The 17,690-nt window shown below is 46.8% G+C and overlaps 1 protein-coding gene across 8 annotated transcripts in view; it reads left to right on the forward strand.

Annotated features, from left to right (window-relative positions):
- The first annotated feature begins 457 nt into the window (after nt 1-457).
- The window catches only part of LOC140208564 (uncharacterized), a 45,200-nt gene continuing 27,967 nt past the window's right edge, over nt 458-17,690 (forward strand). For 2 of the 8 annotated variants that reach the window (XM_072277314.1, XM_072277313.1), the window contains exons 1-2: nt 767-10,172; nt 10,914-11,100. In XM_072277314.1, coding sequence (XP_072133415.1) covers nt 11,084-11,100 — 17 coding nt within the window. In that variant the 5' untranslated portion in view covers nt 767-10,172; nt 10,914-11,083. The other 6 variants (XM_072277307.1, XM_072277306.1, XM_072277308.1 and 3 more) reach the window with 6 other exon arrangements.

Genomic DNA, 17,690 nt, shown 5'->3' on the forward strand with positions numbered 1-17,690 from the left:
TTCCCATTTTATTGCAGATCTGCAGCACCTGTGAGTTTGTTTCCCGTGGTTATGCAGTTTAATCTTTCTTCCGTTCAGACAAGGCAATGAGATCCAGATCTGTCACGCCCTCTCGCTGTGGGTGGGCATTATTTTTCTTGACTCATTTCACTGCTACAAGCTGCGGTGTTTTCCAATGTACGACAGTATTTATGGGATAATTAAGCCTTTTCCATTGATCTGTGTGTCTCAAAAATGTGTACACTTTTCAAAGCTACAAACAAAGTTGTCTAATATTTCCACAAAATTAAAATGGGGAATCGGTTTACTGTTATTTTTTAAAAAAAATTTGAACAGCTCTATGCTGTATGCTATATTATCTATGATTTCCTTTCTAACCTCTTTGCTCTGCCTCCAAAACCCCCACTCCGGCTCTGAAAACGCAGATCTCAAATTGCGCATGCTCAGTCTCGGAAAGTGGGTGGTTTTCTTTCCGTTCTCTATTGAAGCGAATCGTCGCGGGGAGACGAGAGTAGGATTGCTGTCTGCGAGGATAGCACGTCAAGTTCGCATCGGTGAGTATTTGAGTCCTTTTCGAGAGGGCATGTTTGCAGATGGGCAGTGAATCCCGTTAACTCACCCGAACTGGGGATCGGTCTGGGTTGCTGGAGAGAGCCTGCCGGGGTCAATCCGCGTTGTGGGGCCTTCACACGGAACCGCCTGAGATGAGCCGCCGCTCAGCCCCTGTTGCTTTAGTCCGAAGAAAAGGTAAGGTGATGAAGCCGGGACTGCGCTCATCCGTTGAGTTGTACCTGGGAAAAATTACCTCCTTCACCCCGCGCGGTCTCGGATCCAAACTTCGCCGGGTTCAGTGTCTGAGGTCAATAACTGTTTTAGATAATTCAGGGCACGGGAAGCGGCCATTCGGCCTGTTGTGTTCTTGCAGCCGGAGGTTAAACGGGGTAATCACATTTGCGGGACACTGCTCCGTGTGTATGAGTAGTCTTATCTTTCGTCAGTCCAGACAAGGCAGTGAGATCCAGATTTGTGACGTTCCCTCTTTTTGTGTCGGCATTTTTTTTCTTGACTCCATTCCACTGTTACGACCCGCCGAAGCGCAGCGAATGTTTCCGGGTATATAACCCTATTAATGCGAGAATTAAGCCTTTTCCATTTGTCTGTTCCTCAAAAGTTTGCACACTTCGGTGAAATCGCCCTCCCGAAGTTCCAGAGCTGAAGCTCAGTCTGTCTAATATTTCCACATAATTAAAATGGGGAATAGTTTATTATTGTCGTACAGTGAAAATCTTGTCTTGCGTTATACCATCTACACAGATCAATACGTTACGCAGTATATTAGGTAAAACATTAACAGAGAGTAACAAAGGATTATGATTACAGAGAAAGTGCACTGCAGGTAGACATATGATGCAAAGTCACATCGCGTGACATTGTGAGGCCAGGAGTCCATCTTATTATGCTGGGGAGCATTCAGTTTGCTTATTACAATAGAATGGAAGCCGCCTTGAGCTTGGTGGTATGTTTTCTGTTTTTTTTTAATCTTCGCTCCGATGGGTGGTTGAGAATTGAGAATGTCTAGGGTCCTGGGAATCTTCGATTTTGTTTCCTGATTCACTGAGGCAGCGGGGAGCATATAAAGAGTCAATGGAAGGGAGGCTTGTTTCTGTGACGTGCTCAGCTGTGTCCACAGTTCTCTGCTCTTTCCTGCAGTCAAACGGAGAGCAGTAGCCGTAGGAAGTTGTGAAGTATCCGGATGGGATGCTTTCTGTGGTGCGTTCAGGGGCAAAGGGTATATACGAAAGTTCTTATTGTTTGTTATAGCTTTGACATTTTATAGGATTATATATATATATCGTAGTATGTACTATTAATTCAGTATCTGTGTATTGCTGGAGGACCATCAGTGATTGTCCTTGATCCCTTCTCCCACCTGGTTCCATCTGCTCATTCTGTGCCATCCTGTTCAACCTCCTTCCAACCTGTATCTCACCACGTCACTGATATATATGTCAACCGTCTTTCTTCTAACCATTGTCTCATTCTGAAGTACTGTACTGCACTTTTACCTCACTGAGTTTTCCAAGAACTGTATTTTTGTTCGGTTAATTGATGTTTAATTTAACACAGCACGAGGCAAGGTAAACGGAGCCATTAAGCCATTAAAGTTTAGTTTCACCATTACAAAATGGCTGCAGTGCTAATTGTTGTCACAATGAAACTTAGAGCACATTATATGCGTTTGTTATTTCCTTTCTCGATTATTTTCGGCGAGCCACTTCCTCCGTTTCCAGGGTAACAGCCCTCCGGAGCTGCAAGAGTTGTTGCACATTTCTATCACTCTGTATTCGCCGCTTCTTACCGCAGCGACAGTGACCACAGGAGCAACTGCAACAGAATGATGGTGGGAGGAAAGGATAGAAACCATAGAAACCATAGAACCATAGAAACTGCAGCACAGAAACAGGCCTTTTGGCCCTTCATGGCTGTGCCGAACCACTTTCTGCCTAGTCCCACTGACCTGCACACGGACCATATCACTCCATACACCTCCCATCCATGTAGCTGTCCAATTTATCCTTAAATGTTAAAAAAAGAACCCGCATTTACCACCTCGTCTGGCAGCTCATTCCATACTCCCACCACTCTCTGTGTGAAGAAGCCCCCCCAATGCTCCCTTTCAACTTCCCCCCCCCCCACCCTTAACCAATGTCCTCTTTTTTTTCTCCCCTCGCCTCAGTGGAAAAAGCCTGCTTGCATTCACTCTATCTATACCCATCATAATTTTATATACCTCTATCAAATCTCCCCTCATTCTTCTACCTCCAGGGAATAAAGTTCTAACCTATTCAACCTTTCTCTGTAACTGAGTTTCTCAAGTCCTGGTAACATCCTTGTAAACCTTCTCTGCACTGGTTCAATCTTATTTCTATCCTTCCTGTAATTTGGTGACCAAAACTGAACACAATACTCCAGATCCGGCCTCACCAATGCCTTATACAACCTCATCATAACATTCCAGCTCTTATACTCAGTACTTTGATTCATGAAGGCCAATGTACCAAAAGCTGTCTTTACGACCCTATCTACATGTAACCCCACCTTTAGGGAATTTTGTATCTGTATTCCCAGATCCCTCTGTTCAACAGCACTCTTCAGTGCCTTACTATTTACCCTGTATGTTCTACCTTGGTTTGTTCTTCCAAAGTGCAATACCTCACACTTTCCTGTATTAAACTCCATCTACCATTTCGCAGCCCATTTTTCCAGCTGGTCCAAGTCCCTCTGCAGGCTCTGAAAGCATTCCTTACTGTCTACTACACCTCCAATCTTTGTATCATCAGCAAATTTGCTGATCCAATTTACCACATTATCATCCAGATCATTGATATAGATGACAAATAACAATGGACCCAGCACTGATCCCTGTGGCACACCACTAGTCACAGGCCTCCACTCTGAGAAGCAATTCTCTACTAGCACTCTTTGGCTTCTTCCATTGAGCCAATGTCTAATCCAATTTACCTCCTCTCCATGCACACGTAGCAACTGAATTTGCCTAACTAACCTCCCATGCGGGACCTTGTCAAAGGCCTTACTGAAGTCCATGTAGACAACGTCCACTGCCTTCCCTTCATCCACTTTCCTGGTAACCTCCTCGAAAAACAATAGATTGGTCAAACATGACCTACCACGCACAAAGCCATGCTGACCTTCCCTAATAAGCCCCTGTCTATCCAAATGCTTGTAGATTCTGTCTCTTAGTACTCCCTCCAATAACTTACCCACTACCGACGTCAAATTTACCGGCCTATAATTTCCCGGATTACGTTTCAATCCTTTTTTAAAAACGAAACAACATGAGCCACGCTCCAATCCTCCGGTACCTCACCCATAGACACCGACATTTTAAATATTTCTGCCAGGGCCCCGCAATTCAACACTAGTCTCCTTCAAGTTCCAAGGGAACACCCTGTCAGGTCCTGGGGATTTATCCACTTTAGTTTTCCTCAAGATAGCAAGGACCTCCTCCTTTTCAATCTGTACAGTTTCCATGATCTCACTACTTGTTTCCCTTAATTCCATGGACTTCATGCTAGTTTCCTTAGTAAATTCAGACGCAAAAAAAAAAAAAAGAAAAACATTTAAGACCTCCCCCATTTCTTTTGGTTCCGCACATAGCCGACAACGCTGATCTTCAAGACGACCAATTTTATCCCTTACAATCCTCTTACTCATAATATACCTGTAAAAACTCTTTGGATTATCCTTCACTTTGACTGCCAAGGCAAACTCATTTCTTCTTTTAGCCCTCCTGATTTCCTTCTTAAGTATTTTCTTGCACTTTTTATACTCCTCAAGCACCTTATTTACTCCCTGTTTCCTGTACATGTCATACAACTCTCTTTTCTTCTTTATCAGAGTTGCAATATCCCTTGAGAACCAAGGTTCCTTATTCCTATTCACTTTGCCTTTAATCCTGACAGGAACATACAAACTCTGCGCTCTCAAAATTTCTCCTTTGAAGGCTTCCCACCTACCGATCACACCCTTCCCAGAGAACAACCTGTCCCAATCCACGCTTTCTAGATCGTTTCTCATTTCTTCATATTGGCCTTCTTCCAGTTCAGAACCTCAACCTTAGGACCAGATCTATCCTTTTCCATGATCAAGTTGAAACTAACGGTGTTATGATCACTGGAACCAAAGTGATACCCTACACACACTTCCGTCACTTGTCCTAACTCGTTTCCTAACAGGAGATCCAATATTGCATCCCCTCTAGTTGGTCCCTCCTGTGCAATGAACAGGATTTGATAAGTGATCTTGATGTGCAATGTACAGGATTTGATAACTGATCGTGAAGTAAACGAGCAATTAGGAGGTCGTGACCATAATATGATACGTTTTTATCTGCAAGTTGAGAGGGATAAAGGCAGATCGGAAGTGTCAGTATTGCAGTTGAATAAAGGAGACTATGGAACCATTAGGGAGGAGCTGGCCAAAGTTGACTGGTCGGATATCCTAGCAGAAAAGACAGTGGAACAGCGATGGCAGGTATTCTTGGGAATAATGCACAAGGTGAAAAATCAGTTCATCCCCCGGAGAAGGAAGGATTCAAAGGGGGGAAAGTGGCCACAGTGGTTGACAAAGGAAGTCAGAGAGAGCATAGCATTAAAAGAGAAGTATAACAGAGCTAAGGTGAGTGGGAAGACGGATGATTGGGAAGTTTTTAAGGAGCAACAGAACTTAACTAAAAAGGCAATGGGGGAGAAAAAATGAGGTATGAACGCAAGCTAGCTAGGAATATGAAGGAGGATAGCAATTTTTTTTTAGGTATGTGAAGAGAAGGAAGATAGTTGAGAACAATGTTGGGTCGTTGAAAAATGAATTGGGAGAAATTGTTACGGGAAACAGAGAAATGGCAGACAAATTTAATAAGTACTTTGGATCTGTCTTCACTGGGGAAGACACAAGCAATCTTCCAAATGTATGGATGTGCCAAGGACATAGGGTAACAGAGGAACTGAAACAGGTTGACATTAGGAAGGAAACGGTGATGAGTAGACTGATGGGACTGAAGGCTAACAAATCCCCAGGTCCAGATGGTTTGCATCCTAGGGTACTAAAGGAGGTGGCTCTGGAAATTGCGGATGCATTGGTGATCATTTTCCAATGTTCCTTAGATTCAGGATCAGTTCCTGAGGATTGGCGACTGGCTAATGTTATCCCACTTTTTAAGAAAAGAGGGAGGAAGAAAGCAGAGAACTATCACCCTGTTAGCCTAACTTCAGTAGTGGGGAAGATGATAGAGTCCATTATTAAAGAGGAAATAGCGGGTCCATTATTAAAGATGAAATAGCGGCATATCTTGATAGCAGTGATAGGATTGGGCCAAGCCAGCATGGATTTACCAAGGGCAAATCATGCTTGACTAATCTATTGGAGTTTTTCGAGGATGTAACCAGGAAGATAGATGCGGGAGATTCAGTGGATGTGGTGTACCTTGACTTTCAGAAGGCATTCAATAAGGTACCACCTAGGAGATTGGTGAGTAAAATCAGAGCTCATGGCATTGGGGGGAGGATATTGACATGGATAGAAAACTGGTTGGCAGATAGAAAGCAAAGGGTAGCAGTGAATGGGTGTATCTCGGAATGGCAGGTGGTGACTAGTGGGGTGCCACAGGGCTCGGTATTGGGACCACAGCTGTTTACAATTTACGTCAATGACTTAGAGGAAAGTATTGTGAATAACAGCAGCAAGTTTGCTGATGATACTAAGCTGGGTGGCAGTGTGACATGTGATGAGGATGTTAGGAGAATTCAAGGTGACTTGGATAAGCTGGATGAGTGGGCAGAAACTTGGCAGATGGCGCTTAATGTGAATAAGTGTGAGGTTATTCACTTTGGGAGCAAGAACAGGAAGGCAGATTATTATCTGAATGGTGTGGAGTTAGGTAAGGGTGAAATACAAAGAGATCTAGGAGTACTTGTTCATCAGTCTCTGAAGGTGAATGAGCAAGTGCAGCAGGCAGTGAAGAAGGCTAATGGAATTCTGGCCTTTATTAGAAAGGGAATTGAGTACAAGAGCATGGAAATCCTTCTGCATTTGTACAGGACCCTCGTGAGACCACACCTGGAGTATTGTGTGCAGTTTTGGTCTCCAGGGTTAAGGAAGGACATCCTGGCTGTGGAGGAGGTGCAGCGTAGGTTCACCAGGTTAATTCCTGGGATGTCCGGACTGTCTTACGCAGAGAAGTTAGAGAAACTGGGCTTGTACACGCTGGAATTAAAGAGATTGAGGGGGGATCTGATTGAGACATAAGATTATTAAGGGATTGGACAAGATAGAGGCAGGAAATATGTTCCAGATGCTGGGAGAGTCCAGTACCAAGGGCATGGTTTAAGAATAAGGGGTAGGTCATTTAGGACAGAGTTGAGGAGGAACAACTTCTCCCAGAGAGTTGTGGAGGTGTGGAACACACTGCCTCAGAAGGCAGTGGAGGCCAATTCTCTGGATGCTTTCTAGAAGGAGCTAGATAGGTATCTTATGGATAGGGGAATCAAGAGTTATGGGGACAAGGCAGGAACCGGGTATTGATAGTAGATGATCAGCCATGATCTCAGAATGGCGGTGCAGGCTCAAAGGGCCGAATGGTCTACTTCTGCACCTATTGTCTATTGTTTCACACTCTTTGTGATGATTGGTGAAAGTTCCACCGGGTGGTAGTCGTTTCATTCTGAAAGTGTAGAGTTATTTGGTACAGGGATGATGCCGGCTCATTTGAAGCCTGGATTAGTGAAGTGCTGACGATGGTCGTGAAGTTATCAGTGAGATGGTGTGCACACTGCCGGAGTATTTCTCCTGCGGTGTTTTCTGGCCCGGCAGCATCACAGGGGTTGAATCTCTGAAGAATCCTTTCATCTGCTGTTGTTCTAAAGTGTAGTTATTCTCCTCGGAAATGGAGCTTTCGTGACTTGCTCAAGTTGCGTGCCCCGAAGCATCGTTTAGAGCGTCAGGGAGGGGAACGTCACTGATACAGTCAAAGCTAAGCAATGCCCTTGATGCCCAGCCAAATATGCCAAAGGTTGTTCCCCAGGGTTGAGAAGTCCAAAGCCAAAGAGCACAGATACAAAGAAGCGGAGATCAGAGACACCAGAGAGGCAATCTCAATACACAGAGCGAGTGAGTATCTGGAATGAGCTGCTCAGTGTTTGCATCGTTGGTTCTCTACCTCTGGTTCAATATTCTCACCGTGTTTGGACAATTCCCACTCACTTTCATCTCTCTGTGACAACTGGAAATGAAAAAAACACTCAAGTCGTTAGTAACCTGAAATCAATTCAGAAATTGTTTGAAGCCATTCCGACACAGGGTGTTGGAGCTGAAACATTAACTTTGTTTCTCTCCACAGATATTCTTTATCTGTTGAGTGTTTCTTGTATTTGCAGTTTTGTTTTTAGAACAGTTCGTTGGAATGATTTAAGTCTCCTGGGAAGTGGACTTGTGTAGGACGCACAATGTAATTCATTCTCTTACAGCAGAGAAACAGAGCTTTCAGCCCATCTGTTCTGTGCCATTCTCTGCCCAGCCCCATCCACGTGCACCCAGACCATAGCCCTCAATACCTTCCTCATCCATGTACACGTACAAAATTCTCTTAAATGCTGCAATTGAACCTGCATCCGCATTCGTGTCACCCTCTGAGTGAAGTAGTTTCTCCTCAGATTCCCCTTAAATATTTCACTTTTTGCCCTGAACCCATGATCTCATCCAATCTGAGTGGCAAAGGCCTACATTCATTCGCCCTATTTATACCATCACAGCTTGGTATACCACTAGCAGGCGTTCGCAGTCTGGGATCCATGGATCCCACGGTTAATGGTAGGGGTCTATGGCATAAAAAAAGTTCGGGAACCTCTGCTAGCTTCTCTCCTCAATCTCCTGTGCTTCACGGAATCAATTTCTAACTTGTTTAATCTACCCTTGTAACTCAGTTCCTTAAATGCCAGCAACATCCGTGTCTGCCAGGGCTCCTGTAGTCTCTATACTAGCCTCCCAAGAGCTATTTGTTATAAACTGGTCCATCTCTGACACGTCCGTGTCCTTTCCTGATCTCTCTCTGTCTCCATCTCGAGAGACAGGCTGTCAACCGACTTCATTTATAAACCTACTGATTCCTATGATAATCTCGACCATACCTCTTCCCAACCTATCAATCGTAAAATGCTCTTTCCTTTTCTCAGTTTCTTTGCTTCCACTGCATCAGTCCCCAGGGTGTGGCTGTCCTCCCTCCGCTGTTCCCAGAATGTGGCTGTCCTCCCTCCGCTGTTCCCAGGATGTGGCTGTCCTCCCTCCGCTGTTCCCAGGATGTGGCTGTCCTCCCTCCGCTGCTCCCAGAATGTGGCTGTCCCCCCTCCACCGTTGATGCTGTCCTCACTCACATTTACCATCCGTCCGTGCTCACCCCATCTTGCTACCACCGTAATAGTGATAGAGTTCTTCTTGTCCTTACCTACCACCCCTTCAGTCTCTGCAACTTCCACCATCTCCAAAGAGATTTTAAAACTAAAGATATCTTTGCCTTCCTCTCTCCCACCCCGCCCTCTTCTTTCAACAGGGATCACTCTGTCCACAATTCCCTTCTTCATTCATCCTTCCTCACTAAACTCCCTGCAGCCACTTATTCCTGAAAGCGACCTATGTGCGACAGCTACCCGTACACCTCCTCCCTAAACTCCATTCAGACACAAAACAGTCCTTCCAGGAACACTTCACCTGCGAATCTGCTAGGGTCATCTATTGTGTCCCGTGATCCCGATGCGGCCTCATTTACATTGGTAATACACGCCATAAATAGGGTGTCCGTTTTGTTGAGCATCTCTGTATCATCTGCCACAAGGACGACTTCGCAGTAGCCAAACATTTTAATTCTGATTCCCATTCCGATGTCTCGATCGATGGCTTCCTCTTGTGCCAAGATGAGACCGCCCTCAGGGTGGAGGAGCAACAACTTGTATTCCATCTGGGTTCCCTCCAACCTGATTGTATGAATATTGAATTATCCTTCCAGTAAACAAATTCCCCCCACGCACTTCTCTATTCCCCACTCTGAACTTTCATTTCTGCTCACCAGCCTATTACTTCCCCTGGGTCCCCTCTTTCCCTTTCTCCTATTGATAACACTCCGATTCTTTCTTCTCCAGCCCTTGACCTGCCCATCACTTGAATTCACCTATCACCTTCCAGCTGGCCTCTTTCTCCTCCCCGACCTTTTTATTCAGATATCTTCCCCCTCCCTCCTCAGTAATGAAGAAGTCTCTTTGCACAAAATGTCGACTGTTTTCTCTTTTCCATAGATACTGCCGGATGTGCTGACTTCCTCCAGCATTTTGTGTGTGTTGCTTTGGATTTCCTGCATCTGCAGGCTTTTTCGTGTTTACGTATGGTAATTACCATGACGATAATTTGTGCTTTGTTGAGATTATATCGGGAATCTGGAGTAAAATCCTGCAGCCCCTACTAACACAGGTTACACAGATCAAAGAACAAACTGCCGGAGGAACTCCGTGGGTCGGGCAGCATCTGTGGAGGGAAATCAACCGTCAACATTTCGGGCCGAGACCCTCCCTCTGGAATGAGAGTGGACGGGAAATAGTCGAAGAAAAGAGGTGAGGGGTGAGGCTGGGGAAAGAGATGGGGAGTGAGAGGTGGATTCAGGTGATGAGGAAGGTGGAAAGTTGGAAATAGTGACAGTGGTGGGACGTGAGTGGTGGGGACAACATGGGGCTGTAGAAGGTGGAAATTAATTCCATAGATGATGAACAAAGAGGTTAGAGAGTATTTGTTACAGAGATTCACCAGACTGATTCCTGGAGGAGATGAAGATCAGTGATAGTCTTCAAATAAAACAGAAATCGGCAGATGTGAGGTGAACGAAGGGATCGAGGAAATAAGGATCAGCCAGGAACATGTGTCTGAAATGTGAGAGCAGCTGTCATATTCATGGTTGAGGGGCTGAATGGCCGCCACCTGTTGTTTCTCACTTGGTGTTTCAGTGTTGCTGTCCAGTGAGCCCGGAGGAATGAAAATAGAAATCAGTGTTTATAAACACAGAGGTGATTTGAATAAAAACTGCGCATTTCCAGTTTTGGTCTAAGTTGCGTGTCGGACCGGGATGGGAATTGAACAGATAGCTCTGAGACCGGGGGATGGGGGACGGGGGTGGAGCAATGGGGCCGGGGAAGATACACAGGGAATATTAAAAATGTAGCTGGTGTAAAATTGAAACAATTGAAAAATGCGGAATGTGGGTCGGGCAGCATGTGGGGGCGAGGAACAGAGTCACCGGTTCAGGTGGTAGACCCTCCACACGTCACGTGATCCACTTTCTCGATTTTATTTCAACGCAGATCTGCAACATCAGCGTTTTTTTTACGAGGCCCCGCCCACGGTCTGATGACGCGGCCATTACTTCGCAAATACTCACAGTCCACGGATGGGCTGTAGTTTTCTTTCCGTTCTGTCTTGAAGTGGATCGTCAGCGGGGAGCCGGGGGACGGATCACTTGTCTGCGGGGCAAATGAATCGTTACCATCGGTGAGTACTAAGGCCCGTTCCGAGTGGGGGGGTGGGGATCGAGACCGACAATTTCCCGTAGGTGAGAACTAAGACTGATCCCGAGGGGCGTGGCCTGATGTTGGGCAGTGAGTCCCGTTAAATTCACCGAAATAGCGGCCTCGCCCCGCTTCCTGGACACAACCTACCGGGGTTGCTTCGGGTTGTGAGACCTTCACAACGAACCGCCCGAGATGAGCCGCCGCTCAATACCTACTGCTCTGGTTCCAGGAGGGGATGAGGTGGTGATGCCGGGACTGATCCCATCCGTTGAGTTGCACCTGGGGAACCTGCTTCCCACCACCTCATTGATGTATATCACCCATCTTGTTCAACCTCTGTCCAGTCTGTATCTCACCACCTCAATGATATATATCAACCATCTTGTTCAACCTCTGTCCAGTCTGTATCCCACCACCTCAATGATATATATCAACCATCTTGTTCAACCTCTGTCCAGTCTGTATCTCACCACCTCAATGATATATATCAACCATCTTGTTCAATCTCTGTCCAGCCTGTATCTCACCACCTCAATGATATATATCAACCATCTTGTTCAACCTCTGTCCAGTCTGTATCCCACCACCTCAATGATATATATCAACCATCTTGTTCAATCTCTGTCCAGTCTGTATCCCACCACATCAATGATATATATCAACATCTTTCTTATAACCTTTGCCATCATTGTGAAATGTTGTTTCTCACCTTTTACATCATTGCGTTTTCCAGGAATAGTTTTGTTTTTCGTTAGCTAGAACTACGAGAGCTTTCACTGAATACAGTGCGAGGCAGGGTAAAATCAGCCATTGCAGTTTTAGTTTCACCGTTACAAAATAGCTGCTTTGTATCTTTGCCATAATTAAACATGTAGAATATGATTAACTAGTTATTTCCTTTTTCGGTTAATTTCGGTGAGCCCCTTCCTCCATTTCCATAGTAACAGCCAGTCAGAGCTGCAGCAAGTGTTGCAAGAAGAATTGCACATTTTTTCGCCCTTTGGTCACCGGCTCTCAGCGTGGAGACAGTGGCCTCAGGAGCAAATGCAACCGAATAATAGTGCGAGGAAAGGATGCTGTGAGCATTGACTGTACGGAATGTATTACACCAGGGTCAGAATGAACTGAGAACTAACCAATTAGAGGGGTGGGGTGGCATTTACACAAATCTGTTGAACAGTTTGAGGTGCCCCATCATTTTGCAATCAGTTAATATTTGTGCAATAAAATAGAGGGAAAAAACTACTGTTACAGGAAATTTAAAGCATGAATAAGAAAATACTGGAAGCGCTCAGCAAATCGGCAGCATCTTGAGCAGCCCCAGCTCTGACATGGGGTCTTCCACCATTTCTCCCTTCACAGATATGTCCTGATGTACTGAATTCCCAGCATTTTCTGTTGTATAATTTTACATTGTAAACAGTTTGTTCCTGTTACACTGTGGGAAACATAGCAGCCAACTGTGCTGGGCAAGATCCCACAGATCAATGGCATAGTGATCAAATGTGCTCAGTTTAGCTGTTGGAGTCAAGCTGAAGTGTATCCGCATCCTCTCACAATCTACAGACCGGTGAACCAGCCTGAGCCCCGGCCCCGGCAGAGGGTCATTAGGTTCCAGTTCCATCTCAGTTTGTGAATCGGAAATGGCAGGAACTCCACAATCCACGGCAAATACCTCCCAGGGGAGTCTGTGTCCGGGTTATCATATTGTGATGGAGTCTCTGAGAATATGGAACTGTCAGAATACGGGCTACAGTCCAGACTGGTAATCCTACAAACAGCAAAGAGTCCCAGGGGAGTCTGTGTGTGGGTTATTATACTAGGAAGGAGTCTGTAAGAACATGGAACTGGCGGTATACGGGCTTCAGTCCAGGTTGGTAATTCTACAGCTGGGATCGGAATTTCCTCACTCTGCAGTTAGGCTGCAGTCGGGGCGTCTGGTTGTGGGGAAAACACTGCCTGCACCACTCAGTGGGATGTCATGTCTGTCAAGTATTTTGAAGATTTTTGAAGAGAACTATGGGGATGGATGAAGTTGAGCAGGGATGTTGCCCACATGGACTTTGGTAAAGCCTCTAACCAGATCCTGCATGCCAGCTGATCTGAAGGGTTCGGTCACGTGGGATTCAAGAGGCTCTTTCTGCCTACATATCTCGGATAGAGAGGCAGCGAAATTGCTTCCGGCGTACTGAAGCTGAGTTTTGGGAGGCCGATATGGGAGTGGCTGAGGCCCTGGATACATTAGTGCTGATTTGTCTGGACCCCGATGAGAAGGGCGGCGTTTCCACTTTTGTGGGAACAAACACTCCTGTTGTGAGGAGGCTCATGGGAGCCTGCAGGGAGAAAGCTGGAGAGAGCTTCCTGAGGGCATTGTCCGTTCACCCGGTGTTTCGAGCGAGCCGCTTTTGAGGAAGTGCGTGGCTGCATTGGGCCGGATCACGAGTTCAGACAAGGGACTGTCTGGTTTACCTAGACCAAGACAATCATCCGGGAAAGAAGCAAGAGTCATGTAAAACCCCAAATTTCCCGGCATGCCCGAGGGCGAGGCCCTCTTGGTGGATGCTCCGGAAGAGTACGAAGACGAGCTGGGCGTGCTTGCTGGGGTACTGGTGAGGCCCGGACTGCAGAAGCCCTGGGTTGTACAGGCGAACCCGATGGCCGTGATCGTCAGGGACACTACGAAGAGGGAGGTCACCTTCAAGCGGGGGATGCGTCTGTCGAATCTTTTCCCCGGTGACGGTAATGCCTCGTATCCCTGTGAGACAAACCGGGGAGAAACTGTTGGCAAAGGGGGGAAAGCTGACCGCTGAGTCACTCAACTTCGGGAACTCGCCGGTGCCGCCGGGCTGGAAGAGGAGGCTGGTAGAGAAGATGGTGAAGCTGGGAGGTGTCTTTTCCACTGACGAGTTTGATGTGGGTTGTTCCAAGTGCACTCGTTATACTATCCGGGTGACCGACCTCACCCCTTTCAGAGAACAGCCGCGGAGACTGGCCCCTGCAGACGTGGAAGACGTGCGGCAGCATTTCTGTAAGCTGAAGGAAGCTGGGATCATCACTGAGACCAGAATCCCCTATGCGTCTCCAATCCTACTGGCCCGAAACACGATAGGGAAGGTACACATGTGTGTGGACTATAGGACTCTGAACAGGCATATTATCCCAGACCAGTATACGGTCCCAAGGATCGAAGACGCGCTGGTCTGTCTGAGTGGTGCGAAGTGGTTCAGTGTGCTGGACATGGGGAATGACTATTACCAGATCCCTGTCAGTGAGGCCGACAATGAGAGTATGGCATTTATATGTCACCTGGGAATTTTCCACTTCGAAACGATGCCCCAGGGCATATCGGAGGCACCTGCAAAATTCCAGCGTGTCAAGGAGAAAACAGTGGGGGCTATGAGCGCATGCAGGGCTGGACAGGGACGGAGAGTGGGAGAGCTTTACTGTCCCGCGGGTGAAAGTCATGTGTCAGTTTGCCATCACGGTGAAGACAGACGGGAAGCAGGGGCAGGATCGAATGATAGATCAACTGGGGGATCCGATGACGCCGTTCCAGAAGTTTGCTGTAACCTGACAGCTCTGAAGACAAACCAGTTGCCGGAATTGAGTTCTGGCGAAGTGGCAGCTGCTCGGCGAGATGACCCGGACATCGGTACTATTTGGTCAGCAGCCAAAAAGGGAGACATGGCTCAGGCGGAGAAGAGGAAACACGCTATCTTGCCTCCATTACTGAGAGAATGGCCCAGGTTGGAGTTGAGGAACCAGATCCTATACCGGGTCACGTCGCCTCCGGACAGACCTCGCCGTTCCGTGCTGGTTCTCCCAGAGAAATAATGGGAATTGCGTTGAAGTCACTTCATGATGATTCTGAACATTTCGGGGTTGAAAAGACCTATAGATTGTTCCACAGGCCTACTGGCCCTAATTGAATCCGGAGGTCGAAGAAAACTGCAAGTCGTGCACTCGATGCACACGGAGGAAGACACCGCCTACGCGGGAATCTCCCTTGTCCCATTTGCAGAGCGCGGGACTCCTTGACCTGGTGTGTATCGACTTCGTGTCAGTACAACCCGATGCCAGCAGCACGGCGAATGTCTTAGTCATCACGGATCACTACACCAAATATGCGCAGGCTGTCCCGACTAATGATCAGAGGGCGACAACGGAGGCAAAGGTGTTTTGGAAGACGTGTTTAATTTATTATGGCCTCTCCAGGCGAACATATTGTGATCACAGACGGGACTTCGAGAGCAAACACATACATGAGTTACTGGGCATGCTTGGAGTCGAGAAGTCGGGGATTACTCACAATCATCCGCTGGTCGATCCCCAGCCCTAGAGATTCAATCAGACCCTGATAGACATGCTCAGGACTTTGGAGATCAGCAAGGCCAGCAGATGGAGTCAAATTTTTGGACTTCTGGCCAACTGTTACAACCGTACATGAAATGAAGCTACCGGGTACTCGCCATATTAGCTGATGTTCCGGCGCAAGGCGAGGTTGCCCGTCGGCCTTTTTTTCTGGGACCGACGAGGGCGACTTACCACCGAAGACTTATCTGAAGTATGTGTCTGATATGAGTAGAGAGTTGAAAAAAGCGTATGAATTAGCTGGGGCCGCGGCAGCCAGGCAGAATCAAGGAATTAAGAGGAGGTATGATCAAAAGGTGAGGTTCTCCCATCTCCTGCCGGAAGAGCGAGTCCTCATAATGAATTTGGGGCTACCTGGGAAGCATAAGTTGGCTGATCGCTGAGCGGCTACGCCCTATGTGGTGGAGAGTCAAGTGCCAAACGTGCCAGTTTTCCAAGTGAAACCAGAGGATGGGAATGGGCCTGTCAAGATTCTCCATCAGAACCACCTTCTGCCTTTGGGACAAGAGGTGCAGGTTGACTCAGAGCCCGACCTGAAGCCTACACCACTAAGTAAACTCTGAGGAAACGCTGCGCAACTGCAGGACGAACAGCAGGCGAGATTAGACCGGCCCCCGCCACTGAGTGGGATACTGATTCGGTGACTTTAGAAATCGTGGACGCACTGGTAATTATTTTCCAATGTTCGATAGATTCAGGATCAGTTCCTCTGGATTGGCGGGTGGCTAATGTTGTCCCACTTTTCAAGAAAGCAGGGAGAGGGAAAACAGGGAAATATAGACCGATTAGCCTGACGTCAGTGGTGGGAAAGATGCTGGAGTCCATTATAAAAGATGAAATTATGACACATTTGGGCAGCAGTAACAGGATCGGTCCGAGTCGGTATGGATTTACGAAGGGTAAATCCTGCTTGACTAACCTTCTGAGATTTTCTCAGGATGTAACTAGGAAAATGGACAAGGGAGAGCCAGTGGATGCAGTATATCTGGACTTTCAGAAACCCTTTGACAAAGTCCCACATTGGAGATTAGTGGGCAGAATTAGGGCACATGGTATTGGACGCAGACTACTGCGATGGATTGAAAATTGGCTGGCTGACAGGAAACAAAGAGTAGCGATTAACGGGTCCCTTTTGGAATGGCAGGTGGTGACCAGTGGGGTACCGCAGGGTTCAATCCTGGGACCACAGCTGTGTACAATATACATTAATGATTTAGATGAAGGGATTAAAAGTAACATTAGCAAATTTTCAGATGACACAAAGCTGGGTGGCAGTGTGAAATGTGAGGAGGATGTTATGAGAATGCAGGGTGAATTGGACAGGCTGAGTGAGTGGGTGGATGCATGGCAGATGCAGTTTAATGTGGATAAATGTGAGGTTGTCCACTTTGGTGCTAAGAACAGGAAGGCAGATCATTATCTAAATGGTGTCAAGTTAGGAAAAGGAGAAGTACAAGGAGATCTAGGTATTCTTGTACATCTGTCACTGAAAGCAAGCATGCAGGTACATCAGGCAGTGAAGAAAGCTAATAGCATGCTGACCTTCATAACAAGGGGAATTGAGAATAGGAGCAAAGAGGTCCTTCTGCAGCTCTACAGGGCCCTGGTGAGACCACACCTGGAGAATTGTGTGCAGTTTTGGTCTCCAAATTTGAGGAAGGACATTCTTGCTATTGAGGGAGTGCAGCGGAGGTTCACGAGGTTAATTCCCGGGACGGTGGGACTGTCATATGTTGAAAGATTGGAGCGACTGAGCTTGTATACACTGGAATTTAGAAGGAAGGGGCGGGGGGGTGGTGGTTCTGATTGAAACATATAACATTATTAAGGGATGGGACACGCTGGAGGCAGGAAGCATTGTAAGGGATAAAATTGGTCCTCTTGAAGATCAGAGTGGACGGCTATGTGCGGAACCAAAGGAAATGGGGGAGATGTTAAATAGTTTTTTTTTGCATCTGTATTTACTAAGGAAACTGGCATGAAGTCTATGGAATTGAGGGAAACAAGTAGTGAGATCGTGGAAACTGTACAGATTGAAAAGGAGGAGGTGCTTGCTGTCTTGAGGAAAATTAAAGTGGATAAATCCCCGGGACCTGACAGAGTGTTCCCTCAGACCTTGAAGGAGACTAGTGTTGAAATTGCAGGGGCCCTGGCAGAAATATTTAAAATGTCGCTGTCTACGGGTGAAGTGCCGGAGGA

This window comes from Mobula birostris, chromosome 13 (assembly GCF_030028105.1).
Source record: "Mobula birostris isolate sMobBir1 chromosome 13, sMobBir1.hap1, whole genome shotgun sequence".
Classification (NCBI taxonomy): domain Eukaryota; kingdom Metazoa; phylum Chordata; class Chondrichthyes; order Myliobatiformes; family Myliobatidae; genus Mobula; species Mobula birostris.